This window comes from Capra hircus, chromosome 24 (genome assembly GCF_001704415.2).
Source record: "Capra hircus breed San Clemente chromosome 24, ASM170441v1, whole genome shotgun sequence".
NCBI lineage: Eukaryota > Metazoa > Chordata > Mammalia > Artiodactyla > Bovidae > Capra > Capra hircus.
Window position 1 is genome coordinate 45903494 of NC_030831.1, and position 14443 is coordinate 45917936.

The 14443-nt window shown below is 44.0% G+C and overlaps 1 protein-coding gene across 2 annotated transcripts in view; it reads right to left on the reverse strand.

The window, feature by feature from the left end:
* The window catches only part of EPG5 (ectopic P-granules autophagy protein 5 homolog), a 131673-nt gene that overhangs the window by 68829 nt on the left and 48401 nt on the right, over positions 1–14443 (reverse strand). For both annotated transcript variants that reach the window (XM_018039566.1, XM_005697166.3), the window contains exons 18-24: positions 11318–11462; positions 10888–11085; positions 10397–10507; positions 9183–9305; positions 8124–8290; positions 6960–7181; positions 5021–5144 (exon numbers count right to left, since the gene is read on the reverse strand). In XM_018039566.1, coding sequence (XP_017895055.1) covers positions 5021–5144; positions 6960–7181; positions 8124–8290; positions 9183–9305; positions 10397–10507; positions 10888–11085; positions 11318–11462 — 1090 coding nt within the window. The remainder of the gene's footprint in view (positions 1–5020; positions 5145–6959; positions 7182–8123; positions 8291–9182; positions 9306–10396; positions 10508–10887; positions 11086–11317; positions 11463–14443) is intronic.

Here is a 14443-nt window from a genome sequence, read left to right on the forward strand (position 1 = left end):
TTGGTAGAAATGAGGGTAATTTTGGAAAGAAAAAGATGCTTCAATGAATGGTAAATTGCAGTTTGTTAACAGAGGTCTCCCAGAAGCTGAGGTGAGAAGACTTACCTCCCAGACAGTTTCTTGCTGTTATGTTATACTAATGTAAAGTTTAATTGAATTATTAAAGAATACTCTTAAGTTTGTATCTGAAGCTTACCTCAGTAATCTATCTTTGGATGAACATCAGATGCCCCACAACCTACGATCAGGGGATTATGCATACTGAAAAAGACATAATTTAAAGGACAATCTCCAACTTGTATGGAAGGACCTTTACTAACTACTCTTAACAGGCTCATGCACACTGAATCTGAAGGAAACTGACTCCTGGATTAATTTCCACTCACAAAAGCCCCCTGGAATGCACTGGCCTAAAGAGAGGACAGCTGACCTCAAAATCACCCTTAAACTAATGCTCAGAGAAGAAACCACACTCACAGCAGGGTGAGAAGAAGACAACATCAGAAGTAGACAGCTTTCCTAAGATCTTCAATCTGACTCGTACAATCATTTGTAATGTTTTCCCGACTTCTTGGACTTCTGCATGTGAATCAAATGTTTTTCTATCATAGCCATGATAGGCATGATACCATGCTAGTTTCTAAAATCAACCCAATTGTTGGGTTTGTGGCCAATGACCTGTGCCTAGTACTCTCAGGTTACCTAGATGGATTTCTCTACTCCAAGGCTCTAACTGGTTGACTCTTATGAAATTTATTAAAAAAAAAAAAAGATTATAGTCATGTACAGGCCATGACTGCTATTACCAGACTGGATCCTCTCACCTGGCCTATTAGTAATACCTCCTCTGACCTGGCCATAAACCCAGGGTCATAGAATTTACATTACTCAAGCTCAAACAGAACAGGCAGAATTTCAGCCAAGGAATTACACCTCTCACAGTTATGGGATGGATTTAGTTAATACCAAACTATGGTGGTTTAAATTTAAAGGCTCCTCTATGTTGGAAGCAATGAAGTCATGTTAAGGATAATCAGCCTAGCAACAGAAGAAACTGGGCTGGGTGTCTTACAGACAATGCCAACATAAAATTTCCCTTAAAGAAAAGGACTGGCACAGAATAGACTAAGTCAAACACCCTGGGATATATGGGGCTACATCTCATTGAAGTTCTTAACTTTAAATTCTTGCTTATAACCTTACTAACCTAGCTATATTGCTTTCATATATATACATAGACTGTTTTACAAAATTGTTTCTTATGTTACCAAACCTGACTGAGCCTCTGATAGAATGATGCATAATTCCATATGGGCTTCCCGGGTGGTTCTCCCGGTAAAGAGCCCATCTGCTAATTCAGGAGACATAAGAGAAGCAGGATTGATCCCTGGGTTGAGAAGATCCCCTGGAAGAGGGCATGACAACCCATTTCAATCGTCTTGCCTGGAGAATCCCATGGACAGAAAAACCTGGTGGGTTACAGTCCACAGGGTTGCAAAGAATCAGATATGACTGAGGCGATTTAGCACACACATATGTGAGATCAATGATTGTAATAGTTGAACTCTAGATATGGGAAAAAGCAATAAAAGGGGATATTTTCCTGGATCATGGAGGTTAGTGGTCCAGAGACTTTTTGGATACTGTTTTATGGCCTAGTCAAGTAACAGCACACTGAATGGCCAAATCTCCACCAGACTTGGGAATATCATTCCCAGCACCATGGGACAAAATGGTCATGAAATGCCCTCACAACATAGACAAATTCATGACCTGAAGGGGCTCTGCCAATTGAAAACTGCCATCTGCCTCTTCAAGGATCAAGTCAATGTCATGGCAGCCACTGACCTTTAACACCCGCTGAAAGGAATTCAGAGTAGAGATCAGAAATGAGGTAAGGTACTCTGTGCTCTGAGAAGAACTGGCAGAATAGGCCTTTAGATACTTAGATGTCTTCAGAAGAGTTTATGAACCCAGATTCTTGCATTTTCCCATATCCAGAAATAAATTCATTAACAGTGACAGCTACTTTAACACTGAGGAGGGAAATGCATTTGAAAGTTAAAATGAAGTAAATATGGCAAAACTAGGTGACCACTGTGGATGTGATTCCAGAGGCATTTATCCCTGTATTGTTGCAAACTTGAAATTTCTGAGCTATGTCAGATTCTACCAGGATCTAATAATTCCCCCCACCCTCTTCCACGAGATTTTGGCTAAGATTTGAGAGGGTCACATCTGGATCAAGGTAAAATAGAGGCCTTTCGGACCACAGAATTTAAAAAAGCAACATCAGAGATGACAAAAACCTTCTTACGGACATTATTAAGAAATCTTTTGCCAAGCTATGCTGGAAAACTCATCTAAAATAAGACAAGATCTTGCAAATTGCTCTCTGTATACTGGTGATCCCTAGAACCAGGACAGGATGGAGCCATTATGAAATTATGTACAGGAGACCACTCCTAGCTCCTAAGAATAAAAAGAGAAATGTTTCTAACACAGCAGGTAAAATTAAACAGTATGTTCAACAGACTGGACAACTGTTAACAACTATGCATACATTTGTGTTCCACGGGTCTCCTCCTTGCCTGCAAACTCCCTTACATCCCTTCAAAGCAGGAGACCTGGTGCTGCTGAAAGTGTGAAAAAGAGCAATGCCCTGTGTAGCAACTTAAAGAACAATGGTAGGGATTCTATGCTCCTCTGGATCAAGGAGTATCAGAGAAAATGGGGAATTGATGCCAAGCAGGGCCCTGTGGGTCTCCCGGGCATGGACGCCTTTTTGTCCCATTTCTTATAAGAATCCAGTCACCATGACCTTCTTGAGTTCCAAAGGACAGAAGAGTTATTAATCAGAGGAGGAGCAGCCAGGAAGCCACCTGAAATAAGACTAAAGGGACCAGGGAAGCTGATCAAGATTAGGAAACCTTTGTTGCTGTCGTTCAGTCACTAAGTCATGTCTGACGTTTTGCAACCACATGGACTGCAGCACTCCAGTCTTCCTTGTCCTTCACTATCTTCCAAAGTTTGCTCAAATTCATGTTTACTGAGTCGGTGATGCCATCCAACCATCTCATTCTCTGTCTCCCTCTTCTCCTCCTGCCCTCAATCTTTCCCAATGAGCTGGCTCTTCACATCAGGTGGCCATAGTATTGGAGCTTCAGCTTCAGCATCAGTCCTTCCAACGAATATTCAGTATTGATTTCCTTTAGGATTGACTGGTTTCATATCCTTGCTGTCCAAGGGACTCTCAAGTCCTGTCCAGCACCACATTTCAAAAACATCACTTCTTCGGCGTACATGACTACTGGAAAAACCAGAGCTTTGACTATACGGACTTCTGTCAGCAAAGTGGTATCTCTGCTTTTTAATACACGGTCTAAAGCTGTTTGTCACAGCTTTTCTTCGAAGGAGCAAGCATCTTTTAATTTCATGTCTGCAGTCACCGTCCACAGTGATTTTGGAGTCCAGGAAAATAAAATCTGTCACTGTTTCCACTTTTTCCCCATCTATTTGCCATGAAGCAATGGGGCTGGATGCCATCATCTTAGTGTTTTGAATCTTGAGTTTTAAGACAGCTTTTTTACTTTCCTCTTTCACCCTCATCAGGGGGCTCCTTAGTATCAAAGGTTTAGTATCTGAAGTTGTTGATATTTCTCCCAGGAATCTTGACTCCAGCTTGTGATTCATCCGGCCCATTTCACACGATGTACTCCATATATAAGTTAAATTAACAGGGTGACAATATACAGCCTTGACATACTCCTTTCCCAATTTTGAACCAGTCCATTGTTCCATGTCTGCTTCTAAGTGTTGCTTCTTGACCTGCATACAAGTTTCTCAGGAGACAGGTAAGGTGGTCTGGTATTCCCATCTCTTTAAGAATTTTCCACAATTTGCTGTAATCCACACAGTCAAAGGCTTTAGCACAGTCAATGAAGAAACAGATGTTTTTCTGGACTCGTTTGCTTTCTCCAATGAAATGTCGGCAATTTGATCTCTGCCTTTTCTGAATCCAGCTTGTACATCTGGAATTTCTGAGTTCACGTACTGTTTAAGTCTAGCTTGAAGGATTTTGAACATTACTTTGCTAGCGTGTGAAATGAGTGCAATTGTATGCTGGTTTGAACATTCTTTGGCATTACCCTTCTTTGGGACTGGAATGAAAACTAATCTTTTCCAGCCCTGTTCCATTGCTGGGTTTCCCAAGGTTGCTGATGCACTGAGTGCAGGACATTAACAGCGTGATCGAAGACCTTGCACACACTCTACCTTGTTGGCAATCCTGCCCTTTTGAAACTGCAGAAGAAGAATCCAAGACTGTTACTGCCTTTATCCTTATCATATACCACTGCCTGACTATACAACCTCTCCTTACTCACCAGAGAGGAGGGCATAGTTCTTGAGGCGATAACCTACTGTGTTCCCCCTTTGCCTGGCAAAGTAATAAAGCCACTCTTTCCTTCTCCTCCATAACTCTGTCTCTGTATTTCTGTTTGGCATTGGTGCACAGAGAGCCGAGATTCTGGCAACAAACTGCTTTCAAAAACTTCATTTACAGACTTTCACTGAGGTGCAGTGGATAGGAGTCTGCCTGCCAGTGCTGGAGACATGGGTTAGATCCCTAGTCCAAGAAGACTCCACATGCTGTGGAGCAACTGAGCTCAAGAGCTGCAGAGCCGCAACCACTGAAGCCCATGAGCCCAGACCCCGTGCTCCACGAGAGCAGCCACTGCAAGGAGAAGCCTGTACGCCACAGCCAGAGAGTAGCCCCTGCTCGCCACACCTGGAAGAGACTGCAAGGAGAACAGACGCAGCGCAACCAAAAATTAACAAGTAAGTGAATGAATTTTTTAAAAGACTCATTTACATACTGAGAAAACCACCACCAAAACAAAAAGACCATCCCAATGAGCCCATTTCCATATCAATAAGTGGTTTTACCATTAAGTTACAAGAGTGACCAATTCAAATTACAATTAGATATGCTAAAAAAGACATTGCTATATACTGTCACCTGCTGATTCTGCATCACTTTTGCTAGCCGGTGACTGTCATAATGCTTTGGCAGAGAAGGGATATAGGTATCTCCTTTTTGAAAATTTTCATCTTCTAGCCATAATATATACACATTGAAGAGCCTAAAGGAAAATAATAATAATAATTAAATAAAATACAAAAAGATGTGAAAGCAAATTAAGTCTCTTACATCTCTAGGAACACCAGCACTAAAAGATAGAAGTTTAGAAGCACATAACATAGAAAATGTTTCCATTCCCAAGAAAGGCCAGCAAAGGAGAAAGACAGGTCACAGATCATTTAAATATGATGCAATAATAATTGCTAATACAAAAAGTATGAAGAAAGGGCTCTGTGAACTCTATTACAAAAGAGGGTTAAATATAGTACACAGAAAAAATAACTAGAGAAGGTGACTTTAACACAGATCAAGGATGTGAATTCGGAGTTTTTCTCTCCTGGGCAATCCAGTCAGTGAGTCTTGGTGCTTGGAAAAGTGTAAATCACATTCCAATAAACACATTTGCCATCTTTCAGAGAAAAGATTAAAAGCCATTTTAAACTTATGCATCGGAAGACTCTGCCAGCTTTAGGCTAAATAACAATTTCCTGCCTCAAGGAATCACAAACAGAGCCAACAGCATGTTTGCACCCTGTTCCCATGAAGAAAGAATAAAAGAAAACAGCTAGAAACAGGAAAAAGAAAAAAAAAAATTCTCAATTTTCCAGTAAAATTTTTTTAAAAAATTTAATGATGCTTCCTTTGTTTTTATTTTTTGGTTTTACAAGGAACACAGTCTATTTAGCTCAGATCACTGGTATTTTAAGCAGCTGTTTGCAGCAACAGGTACCAAAGTTGTCTACAGCACACATATTACACACACAAAGTACCAGGTGGAGACCAGAAGGTAGTGTGGCTGCGCTTTACGCAATGAAGTGGAAAAATACCACCTTCACCCTGACAGCAGCCTCTAGGAAGAGACCCAGGGACACGGCTTTGAGGTTCTTAAAGGGGAAAGGCAGGGACAGAGTTCTCATGCAGCTTCTGCCTGGGCTATATACTTCACAACATGCCAGAAGGCAAAAGGGGACATCAAAGACTTTCTTAGCAGATCTAAATGTTCAAAGATAAAGCCTTCCCACTGGTTAAGCCCAGCAAAAAGAAATTTTCTTTCAAGCAAGCAAGAGACAGGGAGAAATTATTCTGGAGGCAGAGAGAAGCTCTAAGGCTTTGAGGTCAATCAAGCCTAAAGTCTGAGAGCTGGGCTGAAACACTGGGTTTCCTCACTGAGACTTTTGTATTCATTTTGTATTGAGTTCATTATTAAGAGTTATTTTTATTAAGACATATTTATGAGATTAATATCTGGTTTACATCAAGCTTACAAATGAAAGGTAGAAAAACAGTGTGAAGGGGACACAAAATTACCTCTGAGTTCTTAACCCTTTACAGTGTGTGCAAATACTGAGTCTGTTTTTCAGAAGCAGTTTTGGAAGATTATGAATCTACTGCACCCCAGGTTAATCCCAGAATTCCCTAGAGGGTCTATGAACCCCATTTAAAGAACTCTGCCTGGGTCATTTATTTCTTTTAGAGAACTATCCTAGCAGACTATACTAGTAAACTTGTTATGATCACTAGTTTTGGTTTGCTTCTGTTACTAAGTAAAGAAATAAAAGAGGTCACCAGCCCTCCAGTTTAAAAGCGTTCAGTCAGACTCCAGGCACTTCACAGAGTATATCCAAAATGCTGATTCACTTCTCATAAGAAATATAAAAGAGAAACATTACAAGATACAAACCTATAGTCAAAACCACCTTCCATAGTCAATCTAACAGGTTAAGAGCAGTTGTAACACAAATCAACAATCCAGCACAAGTATCCAAGTACCTGTGCCACAAACAACAGCATAAATGGTTAAATAGTCATGCCTCACCTCACAAGCTCTGTGTGCAGTTCTGGTGAAGTCAGGTAAGCAAGGGTGCCAGCCTGGCTCGCTGGCGGCCCTTCACTGCCCTCTGCTGGAACGCGGAGGGCCTTGCTTGCAGCATGGTGGAAATCAGCCACCTCTGTCAGGCGCCTCTTCATTTCTTTCAACAAACTGATATGAGCAGGGCTTTGAAAAAACCTCCTTCCAATACAACCATCTATAGGTAACCTTAAAAAATGCAAGCAAAGAGCACACTAGGATCAACACAAGACTCTCTATGTGACATAACATTACAGTCCATTAACAACTCATTTTATTAATACATATCATTTTTACCTCAATGGTTATAATGAGGCTCCAACAATATGATGCATATAAAAGCAGTTTTTAAAAGAATGAAATGCTATGCAAATTCAAGATACTGTCACCACTCAGAGATACAGAAGTGTTTAAAGACAGAACCTCTTCTTGAACTTGCATTCAGTTGAAAACAGAAGTGATGAAGAATCACTATCTGTATGTTTCAAAGAGGGTGAGTTAAGGGAGCGCGAGTGTAGCAGAAACACTGAGCTGGAGCCAGACAGCAATGGTCACGTGAGGCAAGTCCTGGCCTTTGTCCATACCTGCATTACTGCGGGGGCACGAGCAGTAAAGAACCTGCCTCCCAAAGCAGGAGGTGCAAAAGCCGTGGATTTGATCCCCAGGTCGGGAAGATCCCCTGGAGAAGGGCACGGCAATTTACTCCAGTGTTCTTGTCTGGAGAATCCTATGGACAGAGGAGCCTGGGACAGCACAGTCCATGGGGTCGCAAAGAGTTGGACATGACTGAAGCGACTTAGCACACACACACGAGCATCACAGGTCCCTTCGAACAAGCCCCACCATGGCCACACAAGCAGCCTCAGTGTGGGACTCCAGAGGCTCTCTGATAAACTCTGCACAGTTCCAGGGTGTTGTCTTCACCAAACTGGGTAAGGGGGGTGATGAAGCGAGAGCTGCCCCAAGATACCCTGAACTCAGAAAAGGTCCAGTCTAACAGATGTGAAACAGGAAAGGAGGGAGGCTCTGAGCCAGAGAATGCCTCTCATTCCCATGTCACAGTGTGGGAACACAGTGCACCAGAGCAGGGCAAAGGCAGGAACCGATTCCCCACCACACTGGGTGCCATACCCATACTGCGGTCCTGGGCGGTGGAGATACAGGAGGAAGAACTTCTGCCATATGAGTGGCAGAAGAGGATGGTCAGAAGGCGTGAGGAGGGCCTGCTGGGCCCAGCGATAGATCAGCAGCCTCTGCAGGGACGGGACGATGGGGAGCTTCAGCTGAGCCTGGGCTTTCTACAAAAGAGACGGGCTTTGAGCAACTATGTAATGATCACATCTGCAAATGGTCTGCTCTTCCTAAGTGACTCAAATGAAATGCTAACCATTGTGTTTTCGATTTAATATGGGGGGGGGGGGGGAGTCATATAAACCTTACTTTCCTAACCCTCTAGCTAACACTTTAACATTCCCAGTAACAAGACACGTGGGGCAGCCTTTTTTCTGTTAAAAATTCCACAAACCCCAGAACTGGACTGAGTCTTAAGCATCACTGAGTCTAATCTCATTTCCATACCTTTCCATTCCTTTCTACATAAAACACTATAGTGCAAGAGTAATATGAAAGCTAAAGTAAATTTTACAAACTTTATCAACGTCTTGAAAATTTAGATTTTTAAATGGATATTCAAAAATGATAAATACCTTGACAGGCTCTGAAATCCAAAAGCACAGTCTACACTACAGAACCCTAAAATAGAAGGTCTTTAATTCTAAATACTTATTCCAGTTTTTCTCACACTTTAGTGAGCCTAAGGATCAGCTAGAGAGTTTCTAAAAATAAATTCCTTATCCCATTCCAGATTCAGAATCTCAGAAGTTGGGGTCCAGGAATCAGATTCTTAACAAGCTCTCTAGGGGATTCTGATGCTCTAAAACAAAGGCAGTCCCATTCATACATGCAGTGGACACAGCCTCAAATTATAAAAGTTGTAACTGCCGATGTTACATAAACCTCGGGAAGGAAATATACACTTCAATTCACCATGTTAAGCATTAGAACAGTTATTGTGCTTCCCAAACATTCCCAACAAAAGAAAACACAGAAGTCCAAAAGCTATAGGTGAGCCCATCGGCATCAAAGGGTGAACCACCTTCTACCACTCAAATGCAGAACTGCTATTTGCACCTTCAGAGCTTGGTCGGGCGTAAATGCGGAGTTTATAACCAATTCCCCTTCAACAACTCTTCGGAGTTGGGAGTCTTCTTCAAAGATGGATTCCATGTTCAGGACTGTCCACGCAAACCAGACCTGCAAGGACACCAGGTAAACATGAGGGGAACGAGCTCCAATTCAGACAGGAAAACACGCCTTCATATTCCACAGATTAACACCTTTGCTATCACAGATTTCAATCAACACATTTATAGTTTCTAAAATTGACACATAGCTTTTCTAAACCTATTTCTACTTGTCTCACAGATAGAAATTTATATAAAATAGGCTATTGAAAAACATTAAATTCCTTTGGAAAGGCTACTTTAGCAACTGCCCTTAACCAGGGGAGACAAGACTAATGTTTAAGTAACCAAAATGTAAAGTGACAAGTGTGAGTGTTGAATCAGAGGTCAAGCGCTATGGGAAACTAGAGAAAGGAGGTGGGATCAGAGAAGATAAATGTATCAGACAAGGCTCTACACAGAGACCAGAGAGGAAGGCATGTCTGATAAGAGAATCAGCTCATCAAAAGATGGAAATGCCAGAGATATATGCAGATAACAACATGGAGTTTGTCTCAGCTGGATCCCAAGAGGTATGAGGAGGAGCAGCAGGTAAGACTCTGACAGGAAGTTAAAGAATGCTACTACTTATTTAAGTGATAAAGCAAAGACAGAATTGGACACACAAAGTCCAAGAGGTGGTAATAATGATAAAAACAATGTGGTGAATTAATGAAAATGATGATAACAATAAAAACAACCAACACCTAGTAATAACATTACACTCATTTGACTGTTGAGGACTCTGAGGACAATGAGTAAGCCAGTTTCCAAGGCACAGGGCTAGCAAACGGCACAACCGAGGCTGAGTCCCAGGCAGTCTGGCTCCAGCATCTTAACCATTCTGTCCTGCTGCTGGGCAGGCTCTGCAGTCAGGCAGCTGGAGTTTTGATAACAAGCTATTCGATCCTGAGCCAACCACTTGACTCTGCTAAACCTCAGTTAATGCCCCTGTGAAAACCTCAACAGAGGGCTACTGTGAGGATTAAATGAAAAAGCATTCTTACGTGTAGTAAGTGCTGAATAGATGTTAGATATTTTAGGCTATTAGCAATGTAGGTAAGGATAATAACAATACTGAAGTATACAGAGATAACAAGTGATCCACAGCAGGTCTCCTACCTGAGTGGGCGTGGCCAAGCCCTCCACAAAGGAAGGAGTGATGTTGCCTGCCAGGATCCAGCTCACCAAAGAGGACAGCAGACTCCGGTCACAGTGGTAGCCCAAAGCATTCTACACCAGGGAGAGCATGTGGAGCAGAGAGAGGCGGCTTTTAAAAAACAGAACCAATGAGCTTTTCAAGAGTACAGCAATTATCTTATGCCAGCGGACAATTCAGATAAGATACAGAGTCCAATAATTAGTCTACCAGCAGTGATAATCCCACATCATAGGCAAATGTAATGAATGAGCAGGGCTCCTCCTAGGGTGTCCTTCTTTGGCTTTATAAGGATCCATGCTAGCAGACTACGGTTTCTGGATAAGACACCATTAAGGCAGGGCTTTAAAAAGGCAGTGGGCACAGAGCAGCACTGAGAAGGATGCACGGGGGGAGCCTCCTTGGAAAGTTGCTTTCTAGCTGTAGACAAAGATAAACTCCACAGCAGGTTTACCTTATGTTGCTGGTAGAGCAATTTCTGCACACAGTCTTCTTGCCTCAACTGAAAAGCTGTTTTACACAAATGGTCCATGAGGAAGAGGATGGGTTGTTCCCGGTACCAAAGATGCTGGCTTATGAGAGCCTGAACCCAGAACTCCAATACAGCTACCGGGCCCACTTCATTGGGCTGAGTGCTTACAGACATGTGGGCCTATGGAGAAAGGGCTCAGGTGATGAGAAAGGCAATAACTAGCCTCCCACGCTTAAAACACAAACAAAATAACATCTAGCTCCATTACAAAACCCAGATCTGCTGCCTTCCTTGGCCAAAAGCACTGTGCCAAGGGCTCTGAAATGACCAAAACACAGAGACGTGCTGGCACCAGGAGCATCTGATCAGGAAGGCAGGCGAGGGTACCCTTGGGGGCTGGAGGGACCCTGACCTGAATCATGCTGTTGAGAAGCTTCACGTTGTCCCCGTGGCTGGCTCCTGTCAGGTGCTGTGCCACCTTGTGAGTGACCTGCTGCGTGACACCCTGGGGGACCCCGCTGTCCAAGTGCAGGAACAGGAGGAGGTGTGACAGAAACCTGCGGAGCACACACGACAACTCTCTCTACCTCCTGACCGGAAGTCAGCAGAATCTCCAATCGCTAATTACAGATGAGAAACGGAAAACACTGATATGGCCCCATTTTTAGACTAAAGCTCTATTCAGGGATTCTGATAGAAATCTTCAGGAACTTCAGAAGAATAAAGTTTTCCAGTTTGACATGGGTTAAATCTACCCACCTATAAACGTGCAGTGAAACAGGTCTAGGACACATAAACCTGTGCAAGTTAAAGAGCATTAGAGGGGAAAACACCCAAAGCACCACTCCATCCCCTTCCCACTCCCACTGACAAAAGTAGACATGTCTGCAGAATCACCCTGCAATCTGGTGGTATATGGGACACTGGGCAGCAGGGGAGGGGGTATGTGTGTGTGTAGATATCATAATTCAGTTACAGACTCATTCCCTGGGTGCACCAGGCTCCATCCTAGCCTAGGGCCTTTGTCTCTGCTAGGTTTTCTGCCTGAAACACTTCCTCCACACCTAACCTGACAAACTCCTACTCGGCCCTCATCTCCCATCTGAAATGTCCCCTCCTCAGAGGAGACTTCTTGACCCCCTCCCCGCACCTAAAACATGTCTAACCCATTAACCTCTCCCACAGCATCACCATTTTCCTTCCTGACACTTAAAACCGGGAACCGCATCCCCAGGATGTGATAACTTCCTATGTGTCCGAGGGCAATGCCCGGCCTGCATGCAGATGGTGGCAGTGCAGAGGCTACCGCTGAGTGAGGGAGCGTCCCACTTCACAGCTGGCACGATGCAGGCCAAACTCCACTCGAGTGGAAAAGAAAAGCTATGACAGGACCAGCACAATGCAGCCCTGTAAGAGTTCAGAGAGCAGAGCTTGTGAGAGCATTCAAGGGCAGAGAAGCGAGCACTGGAAACGGAGCCAGGAAGGATTCACCTTCACTCAAAACTTAGTATTGGGAGGGAAGGCGGCAAAATAGACCATTCAATCTAATTTTCAATCTAACGCCCCAAATCACAAAACCCTAAAGGCAGTTTATTAAAATTGTTCCAAGCACGCATCAAACTTCTGGCGTATCACTTAATCCTTACACTCAGCCTGTTTGAGAAAGAATATTATCTCATCAAACAAATAAAGAATGGAGGCTCTGACAGTGAAGGAACTCGCCTGTGTCCACACTAGAGTGCTGGGGTGAGGGCACACCCCACACACGAGCACCCTGAAAGCCACATGCTAACCAGGACACGAGTGGCCTCAGACCTGCCCGGTGCCTAGAATGCTGGTTTCACAAAAACAGGTCCCAAGTTCCTGATGCGTTCTTTCTAAGGCAGAATATCTGGGGGAGGAGCTGGGAATCCATACTTAATAAGCTCTCAGTTAAGTCTCATCACGGGCAAGTCTGTGACACACTGTTTGAAATGACACCCAATGGGAAAACTGTAGTGTCCCCCTCATGTCTCTGGACACACTGCCTGCCTCTGCCTCCTCATCGGGCCTCACCTCTGCCTTCCTCACTCTTCCAAAGGCCCCAGCCAGATGGCCTCCTCCCAGCTCCCTCCTGCCACGCTCCTCCCCAGCCTGGCCTTCTCCAGACCCTCCTATCACCCCCCACGGATACCGAAAAGGCCAGGTTCTCTCCACCGGCCCAAGGCCTACAGGCGCTCCAAAGCTCAATTAGAAACCCACCTCTTCCACAAAGTTGTATCAGTGGGCCACCTGTTGTTTCTGCTCGCCCGAGTAGCCTGTCTCACTTTTAGTAACACCGCCTCTGGTCAGGGGAACTGTCCTGCCTCCACACTAGATTTGTGGGAGGGAGAGACTTTCAATACAGAATCCCTGTACACTGTCCTCCCAGGACTGGGCAAACCCACGGACACAGCGACAGGCACAGGGAAAGCAGATGAGTCAGACCAATCGGGAATCATTATCATAAGGAATAATGACAAAGAAAAACATTTGCCTTTGCCTAGTTCTCTCTGCAGCCATGTAGTTTCATTCCCCTAGACAAAGTACACCTGCAAGAGAAGCCCTGAAAGAGACAGAAGCAGGGCCAAGGGACCTGGGAGGGCAGACACACACACAGAGAAGCACTAACCCACCGCCTCTCAGCTTTGCAGCTACTGCCACGTTGGGACGGCTGATTACCGGGAAGGGCTCTCCTGTGCACTATGGAATGTTCAGTGCACCTCTGGCCTCTATCCACCAGCTATCAGTAGCAGCTTCCCTCAGTCGTCCCCTAAATCCCCTCCTCCCAACCACCTGCCCTACCTGCTCCACTCCCAACCAGGCTGTGACAACCAAAATGATCTCTTGGCGTTTAGTCACTACTCTGGGTCCGCTCCTTGCGACCCCATGGACTGTAGCCCGCCAGGCTCCCCCAACCATGGGATTTCCCAGGCAAGAATACTGGAATGGGTTTCCTCCTCCCGGGGATCTTTCCAACCCAGGGATCGAACGCACAGCTCCTGCACTGCAGGCAGATTCTTCATCGCTGAGCCACACTGATCTCTAGACAATATCAAGTGTCCCCTGAGGGTCAAAACTCCACAAGTTGAGAACCGCCACTTCAGAATGACCTGATGTTATCATGAGCCTTGTTTTCTAACCACATGAGCCAACACAGTCCCTTCCTGGCAACAGGTTTGTACTGGATTCTCACCATGTGCAATTACTCATCCTTAATTCTTTTTCCTCCCTAAGCAGCTATTTTTTTTTACCATGATTCCATATACTTTTGCCATATATAGATGAGCCTTAAATCCACAGGGCTACAGGTACTGATGTCCCATGCACTTAAAAATTCACGTATAACTTTTGACTGCCCCCAAAACTTAACTATTAATAGCTTACTGCTGACCAGAAGCCTTACCAACAACATAAACAGTCAATTAACACTTATTTTATGTATGTATTATATACTATATTCTTATCATTAAAAAAATGTTATGAAAATCATAAGGAAGAGAAAATACATTTACAGTAT